This window comes from Diplodia seriata (genome assembly GCF_021436955.1).
Source record: "Diplodia seriata strain FDS-637 chromosome Unknown scaffold_4, whole genome shotgun sequence".
Classification (NCBI taxonomy): domain Eukaryota; kingdom Fungi; phylum Ascomycota; class Dothideomycetes; order Botryosphaeriales; family Botryosphaeriaceae; genus Diplodia; species Diplodia seriata.
Genome location: NW_027117311.1, coordinates 1,104,693 through 1,124,697, shown reverse-complemented (window position 1 = coordinate 1,124,697; position 20,005 = coordinate 1,104,693). Strand labels below are relative to the sequence as shown.

The 20,005-nt window shown below is 56.3% G+C and overlaps 6 protein-coding genes across 6 annotated transcripts; 4 read left to right on the top strand and 2 right to left on the bottom strand.

The window, feature by feature from the left end:
- Positions 1-1,239: 1,239 nt before the first annotated feature.
- SLS55_004200 (uncharacterized protein) lies at positions 1,240-2,715 on the top strand (the record flags this gene model as incomplete). Its single annotated transcript, XM_066775659.1, has 3 exons — positions 1,240-1,324; positions 1,375-2,078; positions 2,137-2,715. 3 exons carry the CDS (start codon positions 1,240-1,242, stop codon positions 2,713-2,715), a joined length of 1,368 nt encoding a protein of 455 aa, XP_066633540.1.
- A 2,314-nt stretch (positions 2,716-5,029) lies between these two features.
- SHB17 (Sedoheptulose 1,7-bisphosphatase) lies at positions 5,030-6,367 on the bottom strand (the record flags this gene model as incomplete). The annotated part of the gene is made up of 4 exons (XM_066775658.1): positions 5,030-5,120; positions 5,190-5,414; positions 5,610-5,873; positions 6,180-6,367. 4 exons carry the CDS (start codon positions 6,365-6,367, stop codon positions 5,030-5,032), a joined length of 768 nt encoding a protein of 255 aa, XP_066633539.1.
- Positions 6,368-6,857: 490 nt separating this feature from the next.
- SLS55_004198 (uncharacterized protein) lies at positions 6,858-7,458 on the bottom strand (the record flags this gene model as incomplete). Its single annotated transcript, XM_066775657.1, has 3 exons — positions 6,858-6,965; positions 7,032-7,216; positions 7,293-7,458. 3 exons carry the CDS (start codon positions 7,456-7,458, stop codon positions 6,858-6,860), a joined length of 459 nt encoding a protein of 152 aa, XP_066633538.1.
- A 6,385-nt stretch (positions 7,459-13,843) lies between these two features.
- Positions 13,844-14,191, top strand: SLS55_004197 (uncharacterized protein; the record flags this gene model as incomplete). The annotated part of the gene is made up of 1 exon (XM_066775656.1): positions 13,844-14,191. The coding sequence occupies one exon, from the start codon at positions 13,844-13,846 to the stop codon at positions 14,189-14,191; it is 348 nt and encodes a 115-aa protein (XP_066633537.1).
- An 871-nt stretch (positions 14,192-15,062) lies between these two features.
- Positions 15,063-15,854, top strand: EGD1 (Nascent polypeptide-associated complex subunit beta; the record flags this gene model as incomplete). Its single annotated transcript, XM_066775655.1, has 4 exons — positions 15,063-15,108; positions 15,160-15,193; positions 15,325-15,497; positions 15,601-15,854. 4 exons carry the CDS (start codon positions 15,063-15,065, stop codon positions 15,852-15,854), a joined length of 507 nt encoding a protein of 168 aa, XP_066633536.1.
- Positions 15,855-16,485: 631 nt separating this feature from the next.
- SMC5 (Structural maintenance of chromosomes protein 5) lies at positions 16,486-19,938 on the top strand (the record flags this gene model as incomplete). Its single annotated transcript, XM_066775654.1, has 3 exons — positions 16,486-16,590; positions 16,646-19,512; positions 19,569-19,938. The coding sequence occupies 3 exons, from the start codon at positions 16,486-16,488 to the stop codon at positions 19,936-19,938; spliced, it is 3,342 nt and encodes a 1,113-aa protein (XP_066633535.1).
- Positions 19,939-20,005: the final 67 nt, after the last annotated feature.

Here is a 20,005-nt window from a genome sequence, read left to right as displayed (position 1 = left end):
GGCTGCGGTGACGGGTGCCGGAGGTGAGGATAAGAGGTGTTACGAGAGAGGTGCGCGGAGCAGCGGTTGTGGTGATGGAAGGTGGTGGAAAAGGTGTGGTCGGTCGAGCGACGGAGGGTGAGTCGGTTGGGAAGCCAGGTGGTCGGGCGCAGGATGGCTTTGACTTCTTGTTGGAAGGGAGGCTGAGCTGGGTCGTTAAGAGTCTCGTGGCGTGTGCGGGCTGCAACGCTTGTTTACTCTGCACGCTGCGGGGGCTGCAGAAAATCGCGGGTGATGCACAGTAGAGAGAAATTGGAGGACGAGGCAGTAGTATGGGATTGAGCAACCAAAATACATACGCTGCTCGCGCAGCGGACCATGGCGCGCTGGCGATCACGTGTGCGCTGCGGAAGCTGTGGCAACCAGGTAAGCAGGGCTGAGCCTCGCGGTTGGGCAGGGAGCGGCTCCTGCGAGTCGACCATCGGGCGCACGCGGCAAGCAGAGACTACGTAGGCTATTGGGGCTGGTGCTGTTCTCGTGGGCCTGCAGGCTGCTACATAACCGGCCGCGGCTGCCCGGCGGCTACGCCTGCGCCCCGCGCGCGACACCCGCTGAAGCACGATGCGAGACACGGCCGGCGCGAGCAGCTGCCCCTCGCGCCTGCCGGCGACGCATATTTCTAACGCCGCTTGGGCAACCGTCGATTGAGTAAGGAAGCGCCGCTCTGGGTTTAGCCCTGGCCGTTCCAAGCCGCCGAGCATGCTTGTGTGCGGGCGAATGGTGGCTCAGCCGGCGAAGGCAATACGACGGCAGCAGGATTGCCTTGTCTTGGCCGCCAGCCTTTCCTACAGCCCGTCCCCTTAGCTTGCCGGGCGACCTTGCTACCTCACGACCAAACCTCTTCTTGCGGCTCACGCTCGTTTCTCCAGCACCGCTGACCGCTTCTTGCGCCCGAAGAACGCTTGCGAGACCCGTTCGCACCGGCGCCTGCCAACCTCCGCCCGATCGTCAGTCTACCCCGGATTTCCGCTGCGCACCCGCCATCTCCATCTCCACCCGTCGCTCCTACGGGCGTCATTCACTCGCTCGCCCGCGCTCCTACCACCAGCCCGCGTCCAGCTCCGACTGCGCATTTCCCACGCTTCGGGGCCTTCCACACGGCCATCCGGACCTCTTCGCCTTGCGCACATTTTCGCCTGGAGCCACAACGAAGGCGCGTCCCTGCCGTAGTGACCTCGTTACGTTGGCACCGTCGCACTCATGAAGCTCTCCACATTCGCGACCGCCGCTTTGATCGGCGCCTCAAGCGTCGAGGCCGCCATCTCGGTCACTTGGACCGATGAGAGTATGTTGTTTCCCGTCCTGCCACGGCGCGGTAGCTGACGTTACCCTCAGACTCTGTCAAAAAGGCGATGCAGACAGTAGCCAAAGGCATGACACAGTATTACACTGGCAACAACCCCGGCGACGTCCCCGGAAACTTGCCGGACCCATACTACTGGTGGGAGGCTGGTGCGATGTTCGGGGCGTTGATTGATTACTGGTATTACACCGGCGATGACCAGTTCAACGAAATCACTACCCAGGCCATGCTCCATCAGATCGGCCCAGACCAAGACTACATGCCACCCAACCAATCACGAACTCTGGGTAATGACGATCAAGCATTCTGGGGCATGTCCGCCATGTCAGCTGCTGAGAACAAGTATCCTGACCCGCCGCAAGGGCAACCGGGTTGGCTCGCCCTGGCTCAGGCTGTCTTCAACACTCAGGTGCCCCGCTGGGACAACGACACGTGTGGAGGTGGCCTTAAATGGCAGATCTTCACCTTCAACAACGGATACAACTACAAGAACACCATTTCCCAGGGCTGTTTCTTTAACATTGCGGCCCGGCTTGCTCGCTACACCAACAACGACACTTACTCGAATTGGGCGGAGCAGGCTTGGGACTGGACCGTTGCCATTGGCCTAATGGACGGCAACTTCCACTTTTACGATGGTACCGATGACAGGATCAACTGCACCCAGATCAATCATATTCAGTGGACGTACAATGCGGGTGTTTACCTATACGGTGCTGCGACTATGTGGAATATTGTAAGTATTACATGTAGTGCTCTCCCCTCTGGGTCGATGTGTTCTAACAAGCATGTAGAGCGCCGAAGCTGGCGAGGAAACCGAAACGACTGGAAAGTGGCATGATCGTCTGGCCGGCATCATCCAGGGACTTGATGTCTTCACCAAGAACAACCAAGTTCTAGAGGAGGTCGCCTGTGAGGCCAACGGCAAATGCAACATTGATCAACGCTCTTTCAAGGCCTATATTTCTCGTTGGATGGCCGCTACGACCAAGGTCGCCCCCTGGACGACGGATATACTGCAGCCGGTCATGACTGCCTCGCGTCAGGCCGCCGTATCCACATGTACCGGCGGTGACGATGGGAACCAGTGCGGCTTGAGGTGGACTACCGGAGCGTTTGACGGTAGCACTGGTGTCGGCGAGCAGATGGCCGTCCTCGAAGTCATGGGTACTGCTTTGATTGCCAACGTGGCAGGACCACTTACCAACAAGACTGGCGGAACTTCTCAAGGAAACCCCTCAGCCGGTTCGAATAGTCAGAAGACCCCGACATCGGCTGATCCTATCTCGACGGGAGACAAGGCTGGAGCCGGCTTTCTTACTGCTGTAATCCTCATTGGTATCTTGGGTGGCGCATGGTGGATGGTGGTATGAGACAGTTATTGATGAGACGATTTCTTTTCCACGCATTTGTCATTTTAGTTGATGCGAGAGGTTTGGGGCGGACTTGCCCTATCCCATTAACCCCTTGCCGCCTGATAGCGCTGCTCGGGCGGAGAAGTTGGCAATATGGCCTTACTTCAGAAAACCTCTGGATCAAAATTTTCTTTCTTTCACGGAATTGAGGTCCATCCGGATACCTCACGGATGGGTCATGACGGTGTTTTGAAAATACCATGGGGCTAGCTGTTGCATAATCTTTTTTTTCTTTGACTGGGTTTGATATTTGGGTAACTCTACGGGGATCAGGTATGGGTACGAAATGGGAATCAAGTTCACACTTATTTCAAATTGCGCGCGCCAACATGCAGGCGAGTATGCAGAGCATGGCCGCAATAGCTTATGAACTCGAACAGGATCTGCGCTGGTGGGCTGTGCTTCTTAACCGAAGGAGGCAATGCAGTATCAAATGTGAGCATGTGGTGTGGGTCCAACCAAGCCAATCCCTTTACGATTAGCAATACGCGTGAGCGTCTAATGAAACTCCGTTGTAGGTGCACATCAGCATTGAAGATCTCGCGATGTTCTCTAACAGGCGCAGTACCAAGTGAACCTTTCCCCGCGCAGATCGTGTTACAGGGTGGGTTTCAGTAGCTATCGTCTCCTCGCGAATAAGTGGTCCGCGCCGATCGTACTGCAAATCGACCCCTGGCCCTCCAACTCAAAAGCAGGACAGCAGAGCGGGACTGGAGCCTGTCCTGTCTATTCGTCCACTCGCCACCCCGGAGAACAAGTCAGACAAAAGGCAAGAGCATTATTGACTGGACGGCCAGCCGCCAGGACAACTTTCCTTACTTTCCTGTTCAACACACAGCCCCGGAAGGCAGTGATTTTTATATTCTCCAGTCTTCTTCACACCGTAACATCGACCTTTTACAACCCTTTCCATTTTCACCACCCATAGAGCTAGCCTCTACCCATTCTTTCTCCTTCTACATCTACCATCTTCTTTCCTTCGAAGACAGACACTCCACCACCCAGAAACAACCAACACAGACACAATGGGCACCCAACCCTCGCACATCAAGCTCGACCAACGCGTCCCGCTGTTGACCGAGTTGCAACAGCTCTCCTCGACGGACCACGAACGTTCCGCCGCCACGACCACGCCCCCCGTCACGAAGACGAGGGTCCCCAGCACCACCACCATCTGCGCCTACGACCCACCGACGCCAAAAATGGCTGCTACCGCCCCCCACCAAACCAACCACCGGAGCCACAGCAACCGCAGCAAACACTCCTCCCACCACCACCACCAGCACAGCCAGCACTACCAACACCACCACCAGCACAGCCGCACCGCCTCCTCGTCCTCCATCCTGCCGCCGCCCAGCATGCTCTCCTCCACGTTCGGGCCCTCTTCCGCGTCTCCCGCGGCCCTGCTCGCGGCGGCGGCGCCCCGCGTCACGCCGCGCTCGCAGCGCCCGCCGCCGCCGACGTCGACGCCCGAGCCGTTTTGCACGTGCTGCACGACGCCGCTGCCGCCGCCGACGCCGATGCCCTTCGAGCAGTCGCAGCCGTCGCGGTGGTCGGGGTCCGGGCGCTCGAAGCTGCGGGCGGTGGTGAGGAGGGTGATGCTGTGTGGGAACGGGGGCGGCGGGTGCCGTCGTGGTGGCGATAGGGGGGAGAAGGGGGATGAGATTATGATGAAGGAGAAGAAGAAGACGACGAGGAGTAGGGGGTTGAGCTTGAAGGGGAAGAAGGGAAAAGGGGGGTATGGCGGTAAGAGCGGTGGTAGGAGAGGGAGGTGGGATGGCAAGGACGACGGTGATGATGCGGACAATGTCAGTCTGGCGGAGAGCTTCGGGACGAGTAGCAGCTTGAGGAGCATGAAGAGCGGCAGGTTGGTGACGATGCCGGTGAGTCGACGACGGTTCCTTCCATTCCCTCCTCCTCTTCGTGAAGCTGATGATGTGCGAGCAGGGAATCGGACGGCGGATTATGATTTAACGGCCAAACGTTACGAACCGCTCTCTTTGCGCAAGACGCAAAAGGACTTCTAGGGCTGTGGAGAGTAATTCGGATTGCAGGCATTTCAATTGTTGGCTGGTTTGGAGATCATGTATGTTGCTTTGCGTTTTCTTTTGGGTATAACCGGCTGGGCCGGGCGGGACCAAAACACCCATAGATGGTCATCATGAGCCTTTGGCTTGGATCTCGTGCTGCAGGTCCGGGTACGGGACCGGGCCAAGCAGGTTACGAACAGCTGAGCTTTAATGAATCTTTGATCGTAACTTTTCCCTCGCTTCTATTTCGACTCTTGCTCTTTCTCGACGACATCCACCACGAACGCCCCACCAAGGAGGATAGCCGGCTCGTCGATTGAGTGATGCTCATAGCTGCACAGCCATGAAAGTCAATCAAATGCACAAGAGTAGACGCAAACGACCACTGCAGGATAGACTCACCTCAATGTTCCCACACCACCGGCTTCGAGGATCAACGCCGGGTTGTCCGAAACGTCCCTTGCAATCCAGCGCGCAGCGAAGGCGCGCAGAATGTGGCCGTGAGCCACGATGAGCACGTCATGCGGACCGACGTCCTTCTTCGCCTTGCCGACCGTCGGCCCGTGAAAGCGCGTCCGGATATCATCGATCAGCTCGTCCAGTCTCTTGCTTACGTCCGCCGGTGACCTGGTGCGGATGAAGCTCGAGTTAGTAACATGTTCTGTGGTTCTCGGCGGTCTAGAACCTTTCAATGGCCCCCACAACTTGGGACAACGCCCACGCTACCCCGGGTTTCGCATCCCTTTCGCGCAGGCCTAACAAGCCACAGATAAAAATAAAGTGAGGCCAACCCTGGAACCAAAGGAAAAGAAAGGCACTCACTCCCCACCCGGACACCCATCCCTCCAAATATCCCAAGGACCCTCGCCGCGTTCGGCGCGCTGTTCACGGATCTGGGCGCTAGTCAAGCCTTCGTAATCGCCATAATCCCATTCGCAGATAGCGTCCGTAACCTGGATGTCGGCGTGCGTGCGGATGTCCTTGGTGGGATTGCTTTCGTCCGGCTCTTGCCAAGGCATGCGCTGCGCGCAGCCGAGCGAGAGGAGTTCGAGCGTGCGCTGGGCACGCTTGCGTGGGGAGACATAGCTGCAGTGTGGCGTTCCGGCGTGTGAGTCACGAGTTGGTTTCTCGGCTAAAGAAAGAGGAGGTGATGGAATGGGGGTAAACTAAAGTGGTGTGGCCTGGGGTTTTTGTTTGCTGCTCTGGCTGGTAGGGGCAAGTGGTATGGTAAGGTGGGATGGGACGTAGGTAGCATGGGGCGACAAGGCGATTTTGGGGATAGGCTGGTGAGTGGCTGACTTTTTACCGGCTATGCCGGCGGTATCGTGGGGGGGTATTTTTGAGATTGAGATAAAAATAGGAGCGGGAGGACCGCGCTGCATGAGGACTCACATGTGAGCCAGATTCCTGGGAACAATCAATCTATCATCACCGACTAAAGCCTTGCCAGTAGCCTTGATCCTGCGCTCGCCGTTGGCCGTGAGCGGGAGTTCGGTGGAGCCCGTGTGTCGTCCATTTAAGGACCATTCTGTCTCTCCATGGCGGACGATGAAGACGCGGGGCGTGCAGGCCGAAGTCATGGTTGCAATGGTGAGGGTTGGCAACCGGCGGTGGGGCTGGGCTGAGGATATGCAGGCAATTTGAAGCTGCAATGGCCGGGACGGAGGCCGGGATGGCGGTGATGACGGAGAAGGTCAGCGATGCTGATCAAGACGATGACATCGTTGCGTAGGTACATAGGCGCTAGGTGTGGTGGGGTGCGCCGGGGCCTGGGCTTGGGCCAAGCTTCTCCGCGCCCCACGTCTGCGTGTCTGGTCGGCGGTTCAGTCTCGGGCGCCAGTGGAGGCACCTTTCTTCACGGAAGCACGGGAGCGCCTATTTAGCCTCGCCAGTGGAATGAACGTTGAGAAAAATATGCATCATTAACTAGACTAAGAGTCGTCATCTCGTACGTGGAGGTCCCGCTCGAGGCCGTGAAATAGGATATCGTGAAGAATGTCCGGTGCGCCAACGATCGTCGGGTGCGCGCCCGGCAGAATTGAAGAGGCCCCGCAACGCCTTGGCTGGCTATCACATGTAGTCTTTCTCTTTCGAGAGCAGGCTCGAAGCTGCCGAGTCCTTGCGCGCCCAGCGCGACTGGCGTGTCTTGAGCTTGGACTTGAACGACAGGACGGAGCTCTGGTGCAGTCGTATCAGTAAGGTTGATCCATGCCGTTTGCGAGAAGATCGCCCGCGGGCGCTTACCAGGACAAGGAACGGAAGCGGCTTGCTTTTATCCTCTTTCTCGTCCTCTTGCTCGTCTGGTCTCTCGTCCAAGTCGCCGAGAATTTCGCTGAAGTCGGTCGCCGGGCCCTTCAGCCCGGTCGACGCCGAGGATTCACTGCCGGTGCGCGTGGCTCGCGGGAGGAGAGGGCCGCCGTCCCAGCCAGCTGGTACTTGCAATATCAGGTGTCAGTCGTCGAAATTGAGTGCGGGTGACACAGAGATAAGGGAGATTGGGCCTACCCTTCTCGAGCCTGCCGTACTCGGAGCCGCTGGCGCTGGTGTACTCCTGGCCGGAGCTGTCGCGGAAGAGATACTTCTGCGTAATATCGTCGTAGCCAATGCGCGTGATGCCCGAAGGTAAACGGTAGGCGTCCGTGTCGTAGCTGGACCAGCGTTTGGCACTCATGGTCGCGCGAGCATGCGGGGACGGTGGTGCTGGTGCGGTGCGAGGAGACGGCGGGGTGGGGAGCGAAGTTATACGAATGACGGCTAAAGACGTGGGCAACAGCGCAGTGGAGGATGAGGTGGCTTGGGATGTCAGCGCGGCGGACGGGACGCGATGTACGCTGGTGACCTTATATCTTGCAGCACAGGCAGATAAGCTTCACTTGAGTCCGGGGCGAAGGCTGCGGAGGGACCATGGCGCAGTGTGTGGAATCCGGTGCGACGCGAGGCTGTGCCACGGCCCATGAAACGGATGCGAGCGAGTGGTACGTTCGAGTGACGGCAGGAGCCTCTCTGGGGGGACGGGCCGCATCCGGCTCTGGAAGGCTCCACCGCGCGCCAAAAAAGCGACGATAAGGACGAACCGAGCCTCTCCTAGGCAGAAACCCGTCTGCTGATTCCCTCCTCGACTACTCAACGCTCTGCTTTCGGGCCCGTTGGCGGGCGCAGACCTGTGTTCCCCCAGCCAGCGCCCTGCAGCCGTCCTGCAGCACGTCACACCCGCCGCCACCAGATTTTCCTCTCGTGTCGCCCACGAAGTCAACAACAGCGGGCCGGGAGACAGCTGGTCTGGGAGAGACTGGGGTCGAAGAATGCAGGCCCGTTGCTGCGGTGTCGCCGCGGCAAACAGCCCAAGACACGCTGTAAGCGGCGTCGCAGGGCGCAACGAGGAATTAGGAAAGAAGTTCTTCAGCGCTTCGATTCCGAGTCGCCACGCCGCGCCTCAGCCAATAGGCAACGTCCCGCCGAACCTCCGGTCTCCCCACCGAGGTGCCGGCTTTACCGAATACGGCAATTCTTTTTTACTAGCCACCTCATCGCTCAGTGTTGTCAGAAAATCTCGACCGCTGCCCCCACTATCTTTGCAGCTCAGGGGCAAGACGGATTTCTCTCCTACTGCACATCATAGTCAGAGATTTCGCTGCTCGTAACCGGATCAATGGGACAGCAGATCGCCGGCGGGGAGTCGCGCACTGACGCATGTGAAGAAAAGGCACGGATGTTCTGATGGCCTCTGTATGGCATGTCGCCCGTTATATTTTGCTTCTGTCAACCGCAATCGCTCTACGGCCACGGCGAGAGTATCTGATGCTTGCCACGAGACCATTCAATGCTGTGGCCACATCTGCTCCTTCACTCCGGCAACATGCACAACCCCTCTGTCTGCCGACTTCTGGCAGGCAAATGGGGTCTTCAGCTTGCATTGACGCAAAATCACGAGGAGCACCGGTGAGTCGCCAACTCACCAGCTTCGACTGTGCTCCACCTCGCCAAGGCACACTTGCTGTGCAATTCAGCACACCAAAACATATCCTTGTCACTCCGATTGTCCCAATAGCGTCAGACCGACACTGATGCTGTGGGATCGCCAGTCTGATGAGGCGAAGTCATTGTTTCAAATGCCCACGATTCAGTCGCTGACGTACACTTCATACAGCCCTTCTGACGTGGTGGTCATTGTGCCCCACTTTTCTACAAGATCGATTTAAGTCCCGTCGTCGCCTGCATAGCTCCTCATACCTAAACGAACTCCGTCTTTTTCTTACGGGCCAGTGTGGTGGGTGCTGCATCCTGTGCGACATCGCGGGGTACATGAGTGTTCCAGATACAACGTCACCTCCAAACTCTGCAGCATTGCTTGAGCCTCCCGCTTGCTCTAACCAGCCTGGCCAGACTCTTATTCGCATCAAGCTCGTCATCCGCTTCAAGCAAGTCATCGCGTCCATCCCGAGTCCCGTGTAACTCAAGTTTTCTGTCCGGTCGTTCCGCTATGTAATCCTCCAAGGACTTACTTTCCCGAAGCTGGCCAGATGTGCTGCCCGCTCTTCAAGACTGAACACGACTGGCTTGGTGACACCTACCCCTTGACCCCCATGTCCGAGGCACCAACAAAGAATCGTTGCTCCATCTTCATTAAGACTCGACATAGCCAGGAACCTGCGACTGTAGCCGGTGCCAAATCTGGCAATGCAGCAGTATGGACTGTGTATTCACTTTGTCTGTTTAAACGGTTTACGATACAATCCCACTGTTCGTCGTCCACTTGCCGGTGGTATTTCATGCCATGGTACTGGTTCTTCGAATAACAGTGCTTGAGGCGTGTGCAACGCGTTCCAATCACCACATGTCAAATGCAACGCCGAAGCATAACTTGCTTATACCGTTACTCGCTCACATTTTAAGCCTTGGGAAGATGAAGGGTTAGGTGTACTATCTGGCTTCTAACAGGCCATGGAAGACCCCTCAACTCCTGGCTCATCGGCCCTTGCAATCCCTGTAGGGTAACTGTCGGAATTGTTGGTTTCGGGCTAAGGTCTACCCAGACTGATCCCAAGAGGCCATTTTTTGCCACTCCAAATTCAGAACCAAACCTCTTCCGGGATATGCAAGCCGGGTACGCATATGTGAGTTTGGTGATGTTGAGAAGTGAAGAAGCCAACACTTTGGGGCCGGAAATTTAGCTTCGTGATGGTATATTAATAGATTGGAACACAGAATGGCGCAAAACAAATAGTACCATACTTCCCACTGTTGGTCTGCCTCGATAAAGGTAAGTTATCGAAGATGTGGAAAGCTAAGACCCGGCTCGGCTAATACTCGGCTCAACAACGCATAGAATGGGGTGCAATACTACTCGGGATAAAACCGTAGGAAGTTTATCTATATCGCAAATCATAGCCTGAACCTAACAGCCAGCTCGAGAAAAAGACTGGGTGCATTGGTTTGGGTATACGCTTTCGAAGTGCAATGCATGTAGAATGCTAATACGCCCATAAAATCGGCGGTACTGGAAAGGGATGTCCATTCGAAGCCACAACGCTAGGTATTAGGTGAGCGCGGGGAAATCCATTTTCCCCATTCGCTAGCACGTGGCGCATATCTAATGCCTACGAAGTGGTTAAATAAGAACTTTACTAGTCGAGTGGTAAACGGCACCCTTGTAATAATAGTGCTTCTCATGACCAAAGCCTAAGCTGGTTAGCGATAGTAATATTTCCTTTATAACTTTGCTCTATAATGGATTAAGGACCGGAGTATGTTTTGCCTAACTTCTATACTAACTTAATTTTGGCTCGTCGCTGAAGATCGAGGCGTTCCGTCAAGCCGCCTTGTGACAGCGGAGGCGATGTGGCTGCCAGCCTAATAGCGCCACCACGTGGAAGGAAGAAAAGGAGAGAACGCGGCTAAAAATGTACGGCTGGCTGCATGTGGAGGAGCACATACTACATGGCCTACGCCAGCGCAGATAATAGCCCGATAAAGCCTAATTCCTGAGAAGAAGCCGGCCACAACCGGACCGCGGCTGAAAGGGATCTCGGGAACCGGCCGGAATGTTATCGGGCGATTGACAAGGTATATGTATTTCTTTCTCTCTCGTGTCCGAGGGTTTGTGGACGCAGCAGCCCAGTAGTACAGCGGAACGCGTGGCCGGTCTCCCCGACGTAGAACGGAAAAGCGCAGTACGTACCGCCTATCGTCCTGGCCGACATCTAAATTTAGTTGCTGGAAGAAGGTCCGATGGTGGAGAGACTATGTCGTGTCCGCTTAGTTACCATGGCCGTGCAGGCCACGCGCGCCAGGAACAGCGGCGTACGAACGGAAGCACGGGCATTTTGCATCCAGCTGACTTACCGGAAAGATGCTCGTAAAGATTGGCAGGGCTGCAGAGACCGTTCTGGACTCAGGTGCCGGAAGAGCCGCGCATGGTCCGGTGCCAGCCACAGCGACACTACTTTCGGGAGAATACCTCTTCCGACGCATCACTCAGGAGACAGGATTCAGGGTCAAGCAAAGCAGTTACATTGAGCCAAGACCGGAGTATGGAGAAAAGACGATAATCGACTAAATTTAGCCACAATTTCCCCAGCGATGTACCACATCGTCCCTTGTCCGGGGATCGAGATAACGCCAGGAACACCAGGAACGCCCTCATACTACACGCTAAAGTTTTGACCGAGAGAAAAAAGAAGCCTGACAAGTTCGCTGAGAAGATGACGATAATTCCTTGCAAAGTGATGATGGTACCAATGTCCCAAACTTTGGCTGCTTGACTCCGTTGCCGATGGTCCAATCTAGAACTTTTGTTCTTCCGGGGGCCCATGGAGGTTGGTGGATGAAGAAGGGTGCGGACAATTAGGGTCGGCAGGTAGGGTGTAAAGGTAGAATAAGATTAGGGTTGGATGCCGGTCCGAATTAAGAATAATAGAGTAGCCGTAAGTCCACTCCACTGGAAAGATGAAGTTGCTAGTTGGCGAAATAGGCGTTCGATATAGTCATACATGGCGTCGAAGGTCGAAGGTGATTATGGTGTGTAGGCGACAAGGAAGAAACTGGTGCTTGTTAGCACGTGCTCGAGGGCAGAAGCAATGTGACGGCGCTTACCATTCAGAATACAACGCCTACGATGATCTCCTCTGGGACGAGAGCCAGCCGCCACTTGTCTGGGTGCTTCCCCTGCGGTCCGGTGACGCACCACTACTTTGGTAGCGAGTGGAGCTGTCTCGCGACGAGGACGCGCGTGCGGACTGGTTGCCAGCAGAGCAGTAAGGGCAGTTCTGGCGCAGGTACTTTCCGTACCAGCACCCCGGAGCGCACGTAGAGCCGGCCATTGTGGTATTAGTGTAGAGGTGGTGTGATTAAAGATTGTCGAAGTGGTGCGGCGGGAGGCGAGACGACGAGGCGGTATTATATTGGTAGAGCGAACAGTCAAGAGTTGGAGGGGTGTGAGCAGGTGGTGGAGGCGTGCCTCGGCGGGGGTTTTATCAATATCGTGACGGCCAGGAGATGGTGAGACGGCGAGGGGAGCAGGGATCAAGCTAGAGATCGGCTGTGACGCGAGTACAGGAGACTAGTGCGGGTACGTAGGTTGCCCAGAAGGCTGCTTTTGGGCGGTCGCAAGCCCGTTTGGCCGACGACCAGGATCAGCTGGGTATTCCGGGGGCGTCCGGGTGGAGATTCAGAGGGTTCCGTGCGGGAGCCCAGGCACATGGATCGGCGGGAGCGATCAGAAGGTGGCAGTGCTGCGCTTTTGGCTCGAGAAGGAGGCGAGCGGTGCGCGATATATGTGCGCGTTCGCGGGCTCAGCGAGGCCGTCTGTTGGGCCGCCCCAGGGCCGGAGCGGGAGGGGCGCCGGGCTTTTTTTGGGGGGATAATTGCTCGGGATAAGCTACTGTGGTGTTGTGCACCAGCTAGTGGCCGCCACAGCTTCGAGTTGCCCAAGCAGGAGCTGGCATTGCCACCACCGCAGGCTAGGCGGATAATCGGAGCAGTGCGGGGGGAGTCGACAGCATGACGGCTGATCGAGGCGCCTGCAGCCCGTCAGCCTGGAGGTGGTGCTGCAGCTGCAAGCCGGGAAGCGCCTGCCAGCGCGGGCTTACCGTCCGTCGGCGACAAGACGATGTCGCAACGAGTCTTCAGCCGCAGGCAAGCGGGGCGGAGGATGGAAAAGCATCCCGTTGACTTGGATACGGCGACCATCGGCGATGGCGATCGCGCCGTGCGACGCGCCGCAGAGGCGAGACAGTAGGGCTGGAGAAACAAGAGGTACACCGACGACGTACCTACGGCGACCGGGTGGCCGGCGGCCGGTGAGCTCGCACTCGCACTGGCACGCCAATCGCCTGCGTCGCTGCCATTGCCATCATCGCTGCCCACATGGCCGCCGTCTAGAACGCGGCGATCGTCCGTGCCAGGCCAGCTTTCAAATCGCGCTGCAGGCCTCATTATCCACGGGGCTGGGGGCTGGTGACTCCTGAGTGCTGAGGCTCTGCACCGGCCTTGGTCAAACGATGGGCCGGTGGGGACCGACGTGCAGGGCCTGTGCCGTCGGACGCCTACCGTCATCCCCAGGCTCCCCAGAAACCTTAATCAGCGACGCGACACTTGACGCAATGAATGCGCAGCGAAGCTGAGGCATTTCGCTCTGATCGCCCGGCCAAGCTTCACCATTTTCGGCTACAGCCGGTGCGTGGTTTTTGGCGGGGCAACGTCCGCCTGCCAGCGGCCATGAGGCAGTGTCGCAGAGCCATTTTCCGCCCACGATGCTCCTCGTGCCCTCCGCACGCCTCGTCTAGATCGGCAGCGTGATTTACCCGACTCAGGACTGGCCTTCTCCTCACGGCCATACTGGCCTTGTCTGCCGCGGCTTCATGGCCAGCCAGCTCCGCCTCACGCTCTCCTCACCGCCGATGCTGATGGTGTTGTCGTGTCGCGAGTATATATTCGCCTGCCCGTGTCCTGTCTGCTGAGGCCTCAAGCAAGTTGATTCCAGTCCACAGCGGATAGCATCCTCTTGCCCTCATCATCAGCTGCTCGCCGTTTCTCCTCTCCTTCAACTCAACCGATAAATGCCTCTTACACCTTCCATAATCCTGACGCCGGCTACGTCTTCATCCCCCGAGCAGGCTCGCAACGTTCCTCTTCTGGATCCCCACACCACAACGGGTAAGAAAACGGGCTGCAGTGCGTTGGCGCCGATCAGTGCTTATGTCGAATTAGCTCGACGCCCTTCAACTGAGAACATCACCAATCAATACCGCAACCGCTACGCCCTCTACCTCGCTGCCCAGTTCAACATTAGCGCTGCCGCTGCCTTTGTTGAGATCGACGAGCAGATCCGCTTCAACCAGTCCAGGAAGACTTCTGCAGTTTCCGAGGCAGACGTTCGGGATGTTCGAACTGGTGGTAGCTTTTAGTGTCTTCATTGTCGGCATGGTTGCTGCAGACCTGCACCTGGGCAGCGCCGGGGCAAAAAGAAGCATGAAGTACGCGCAGGAAGCACGTGGTCTCTGAATGTCTTTAATACTTGTTTGCATGCCACCAGCATCTGGTCTTGGTGCGCATGGTCCTTCCTTACTCCGATGAGCATACGAATTCCATTGATTGTGTCCCATCTGCCACTGCATGTTGCGATCAAAGTAAAGGATCCGTGGGATGTCTTTTACGCGTGACGCCATGAGTAGCTTGGAGGGTAGGCGGTCTCGGAAAAGAAATGCATTGCGAGACAGTTGGACCGGCTAAGACTGCCTTCCGCGTGGAGGAAGTTGCGACGACGGAGAACTGGTGCGTTGCTTGCTGCGTTATGACACATGCATCCCTCGCACAGCTTATGTTGGTGTGTCGCGGCCAGGCGTATTGGGCCGCTTGTCGCCGAGGGTGCGTCGGGTGGCTTTCCCATCACGAAACTCGTCGGCGCATCTCGACGACGGCGATGATGCCACGGCTCGGGCGATCGGAGACTATGTTTCGTGCTGTGGTGAGGGCATGACAGAAGCGTCGTCTTCGCCGCCCTCCAAGATCGGGGACGATGGTGTTTTTGCTTGTCTAAGCGAGCCCGCACACGGCGCCGATTGCGCCGAAAGTTGAAACCATCACGAACTTCGCGACCTCGATACACCCGCCTCATCCTCACGCAAAGGTACGCTCGACCCCCGAACCTGGCTCTGCGCTCGTCCGCGATGCTCGCCGAGTTGTATTTGGCGCCCCGCAGCGTTGATTCCGACCGCTGACGCAGGTCCGCTTAGCTCCAGCCTTCCCGACCTTCCCCTCCACACACAAACCGCAAATATGGATCAGGCCAAGCTCGCGCGGATGCAGGCCTCTGTGCGCATCGGTAAGTGAAGCCCCCGCTACGGACCGCTAAGAGTTGCTTTCGCCATGCAAGATCAAGGTTTTAAGAGCTCCGCTGACTCGATGACGTGAATAGGGTAAGCTATTCCTGCTCCTCAACAACACGCGCCCCCGCTCCGGAGCGCCAAGACGTCGTTCGATGACTTCGCCTTGCACAATGGACCTGGAACAAGTCGCTGACGGATGATAATTGTGACAGAGGCAAGGGTACTCCGCGCAGAAAGGTCAAGAAGGTCCACAAGGGCTCTGGTGGTGACGACAAGAAGCTGCAGGGCGCCTTGAAGAAGCTCAACGTTCAGCCCATCCAGGCTATCGAGGAGGTCAACATGTTCAAGAGCGATGGCAATGTTATCCACTTCGCGGCACCCAAGGGTGAGTTTCAGACCGGCAGTTCTGCGTTGGCACCATACCAGGATTTGAGCTTGAGGGGTTGAGCGGCCCCAATCTTTCAGACTGTCTCTGACCTTTTGCACAGTTCACGCCGCCGTCCCGGCCAACACCTTTGCCATCTACGGCAACGGTGAGGACAAGGAGCTCACCGAGCTCGTTCCCGGTATCCTCAACCAGCTCGGCCCCGACTCGCTGGCTTCCCTCCGCAAGCTCGCCGAGAGCTACCAGAGCATGCAGAAGGAGAAGGGCGAGGGTGAGAAGAAGGAGGACGAGGATGATGACGACATCCCCGACCTCGTTGCAGGCGAGAACTTTGAGGGCAAGGCCGATGTCGAGTAGATGCACAATCCGACAGGCCAGTAACGAAACTAAGGAGGGGGAGCAGAAAAGGGTTATCTGCTTGCGAGATTTCTCGTCCGATACTTTGCAAAAGTCAGGCTTCCACGGCGATGGAAGGGAAATAGCAATCTCATCCTCTTTCGATGACCCTGTATCTTTAGCTGCGGTGCACACTTGTAGCCCAACACCGCTCCGGTGTATAGCTGGGCTCACTCCTATGAAAATCTGAAGTGTAAACAAAACCCACAGGTTCAACAGTAGTGGAAACGACTGATGACCGACAGGCAATTTCACGCAGAGGCAGAAAGCAAGGCATATGTTGAGTTTGGAGGGTGCAAGCCATGTGTCGGTAGAATATGGAAAACACTGCTTCCGCGGCAAATGAGAGCGCCTTTTCCAAATGTCGCATCGTGAGCAAGTATGCATGATTCTCAATATCTAATGATCGATTTATGCAATGTGATTGGGCCCCAGAGGCGGGAATCTTATCTTATCTGAGCTGCCTAGGCGCACGCCCCCCTGCCATCTTCGCGGCGCGCGACCGTCGCGTCCTCCGAAACTCAACGCGGGCGTCGCTTCCACTTCCAACGTTTGACGAAACCTTCCAGGCCCACACCTCATCGCATCCAACATGGCGCGTCGCCGCTCGAGTTCCGAAGTTGACGAGGATGAAGACAGCTATGTCTCACAGACGCAAAGGAGTGTGAAGCGTCCCAGGACTGACGACGCGTCTGAGGTGCGCCTTTGCCTCATACCTTGCCGCCGGGTGACATACTAACAAACGGTTGAAGGCGTCTGATGATCCCGTTCTGCCGGACAGCTACCGCTCACAGCCTCGTCTTGGAGGCAGCATCAATGACGGCCATGCACCGTTAAAGCACCAGCCAGGGTCGATCGTCCGTGTCAAGCTCACCAACTTCGTCACGTACACGTCCGCCGAGTTCCAGCTTGGTCCAAGCCTGAACATGATCATTGGCCCAAACGGTACGGGCAAGAGTACGTTGGTCTGTGCGATCTGTCTCGGCCTGGGTTGGGGCCCTCAACACCTAGGGCGTGCGAAAGAACTTGGGGAATTCGTGAAGCATGGCGCCCGCGAAGCCGAGATTGAAATTGAGCTTTCTGGAGGCCCCCAAACTCGCGACAGGAACCCCACCATTCGCCGTCTGATCCGCAGGGAGGGAAATAAGTCAACTTTCTCCCTCAATGGCCAGCAAACAACCCACAAGGAAGTCATTCGGTTTTGCAAGTCTTTCTCCATCCAAATCGACAACTTGTGCCAATTCCTCCCACAAGATCGTGTCGTCGAGTTTGCTGCACTAAGCCCAGTTCAGCTGCTGGAGCAGACGCAGCGCGCTGCAGCGCCCGACTATATGAACGATTGGCATGACCAATTGAAAGCGCTGCGGAACGAGCAGAAGACCAAGACTGATACGCGCGACAAGCAACAGGAGGTCTTGAGAGACTTGCAAAATAGACACAACCTGCAGAGGGCCGACGTGGAAAGAATGCAAGAACGCCAGAGCTATGCTGATAAACTCCACGCGTATCAAAACATACGACCGTTTGTTCAATACCGAGCTGCAAGGGAGCGGTACACCAAAGCAAAAGAAGCGGTTGATGATGCGAAGCTGGAACTCAGGGACCTTCAGCAGAGGGAGGAGCCAACCCTGGCTGTGCTCGAAAGCAAAAAGGAGTATCGCAATCAGGTTGAACAAGTCGTCCGACAGCGCGGGAAGCTGGTTGAGCGAATGGAGCGTAACGCTGAAACACTCCGTCAGCGCATGGACAATATGCAAGCTGAGATAAATGACAAGGACACAGCAAAGAATGCGGAGAAGAACGCCAACAAGAACAGGGCGCGGCAACGTGATAGCCTCAAACGGGAAATCATGACCATCACGGAGAAGATAAACAAAGGAACGCCCGAGTTCGATCCTGCGGCGTTCAATGAGAGAAGCCGAGAGAAGCAACGCGCATCGCGCGAGCTGCAGACTGAGAACCAGGACCTCAGCCGACAGCGTGACGAGGTTTCTCAACAAACTCGTCGACTCGATCAGCAGAAGCAAGAAATTGAGAAAGAGATCCAGAGCCTAAGGTCACAGGCTGGACAACAGTCGAACAAACTTAAGAGCTTCTCACCGGATACCTGGCGAGCCTGGGATTGGATCCAGAAGCACCGAGACCAATTCATCGGCGATGTTTTTGGTCCACCCATAGTGTCTTGCTCCGTCACAGACCATAGTTTTTCCGACGCCATTGAGTCCAATTTGCAAAGGGGGGACTTCCTCGCCTTTACTGTCTGCAACCGTCGGGATTTTGCCACTCTGAGCAAGACGTTCCAGGGCATGGGCCTGAACGAGACCCATATCAAGGAAGCTACCAGACCTCGTGATTTTTGGAAGCCTTCGATGTCGAGCGATGGTTTGAGACAGTATGGCCTGAATGGCTGGCTCATTGATTATCTGAGCGGGCCTGGTCCGGTGCTCTCCACGCTCTGTGACAGTTCGAGGCTTCATCAGTGTGCTGTGACCCTCCAAAACCACAATGACGAACAGTTTGAACGTCTCAAGACGAGCACCATTCAGCGATGGGTTGCCGGGCAACGTTCGTATCAAGTGTCTCGCCGACGCGAGTACGGAGAGCAAGCAGTGTCAGTCACCGGCAGGCCGATCAGGCGGTCAAGGATATGGACAGATCAGCCTGTGGATATGGGTGTTGAGCGTGGATACCAAGACCAGATCAGGGATATCGGTCACGACATCCATGACCTCAATGAGCGACACGGGGAATTGACGGAAAAAATCCGAGCGAACAAGGAGAAAATCAGCCAGCTTGAGAACGAAAGGCGAGACATCGACGAGCAGAAGCACGAGCTGCAGAAGCTTCGTGGCGAGTTTGACGGCTTGCAGACGAGGAAAGGCACCTGTGAAATTACCTTGGCGCAAATCACGGAGGCGCTGGACGAGATGGCAGAGCGGCTTGAGACGATTGAGGCGGAAGCTGACGAGCTCATCTTGAAGAAGGGACAGCTTGCGCTCGACTACGCTAACTCGGTCAAGTCGCTTCTTGACCTCCATCACGGCGTGTACGAGGCCGAGATTGTACTGGCAGAGGCTAAATCCGAGTTCCAAATCTACGAGGAAAGGAGCCAGGCCATCAGGCGGGATATCGCGGAGCACAAAGAAAATATCCGAAGACTGAGCACGGATAAGGATAAGTGCAAGAAACACGCACAGCGGCTGAAAGACGAGGTCAACCGTATCCACGAAGAGAGGAGCGAGGAGGAATTGGCTCTTGTTGAGCACATTCAAGAAGGCATTTCCCTCGAAGACTTGGAAGCGGAGATCGCGGTCTTCCAGAGTCGTTTGACTCTTCTCCACGGCGGCGATCCAAATGCCATTCGAGACTATGAGAAGCGTGCGAGGAGGATTGATGAAATCGAACAGAGGCTGCGCGGTGCAGACGATGAGCTTCAAGAGCTACAGGAAAGGATTGAGGCGATCAAGTCCCAATGGGAACCAGAACTGGACGAACTTGTTCGACAGATCAGCCTGGATTTCTCCGACAACTTTAGCAAAATCGGATGCGCCGGGCAAGTCAGCATCTACAAGGCAGAAGACTTTTCGGAGTGGGCAATCCAGATTCAAGTCAAGTTCCGGTAGGTCGTTGGCAAGGGTCGAACACGTCAAGAAAGATGCTAACCACAGTCTACAGTGAACAAGAACAACTCTCGATATTGGACTCGCATCGACAGTCTGGTGGTGAGCGTGCAGTGTCAACAATCTTCTACCTCATGGCCCTGCAGTCTCTCGCTCGCTCGCCATTCCGAGTGGTTGATGAGATTAACCAGGGAATGGACCCGCGCAATGAGCGTATGGTGCACGAGCGTATGGTGGACATTGCGTGCAAGGAACGCACCGCGCAGTACTTCCTCATCACACCAAAGCTTCTTCATGGTCTGAAGTTCCATCCGCGGATGACGGTGCATTGCATTGCCAGTGGAGAATACATGCCAGTCGATTACCGTGAGCTGGACTTCAAGGCTTTGGTAGATGTGGCATTGAGGGTGAAGGGCAAGGCTTAGTTCGGATGACGGCCTGTACCATGGCGTTCCGGGGAAGCATGACCTGATAAATAGGGACAACGGTGCC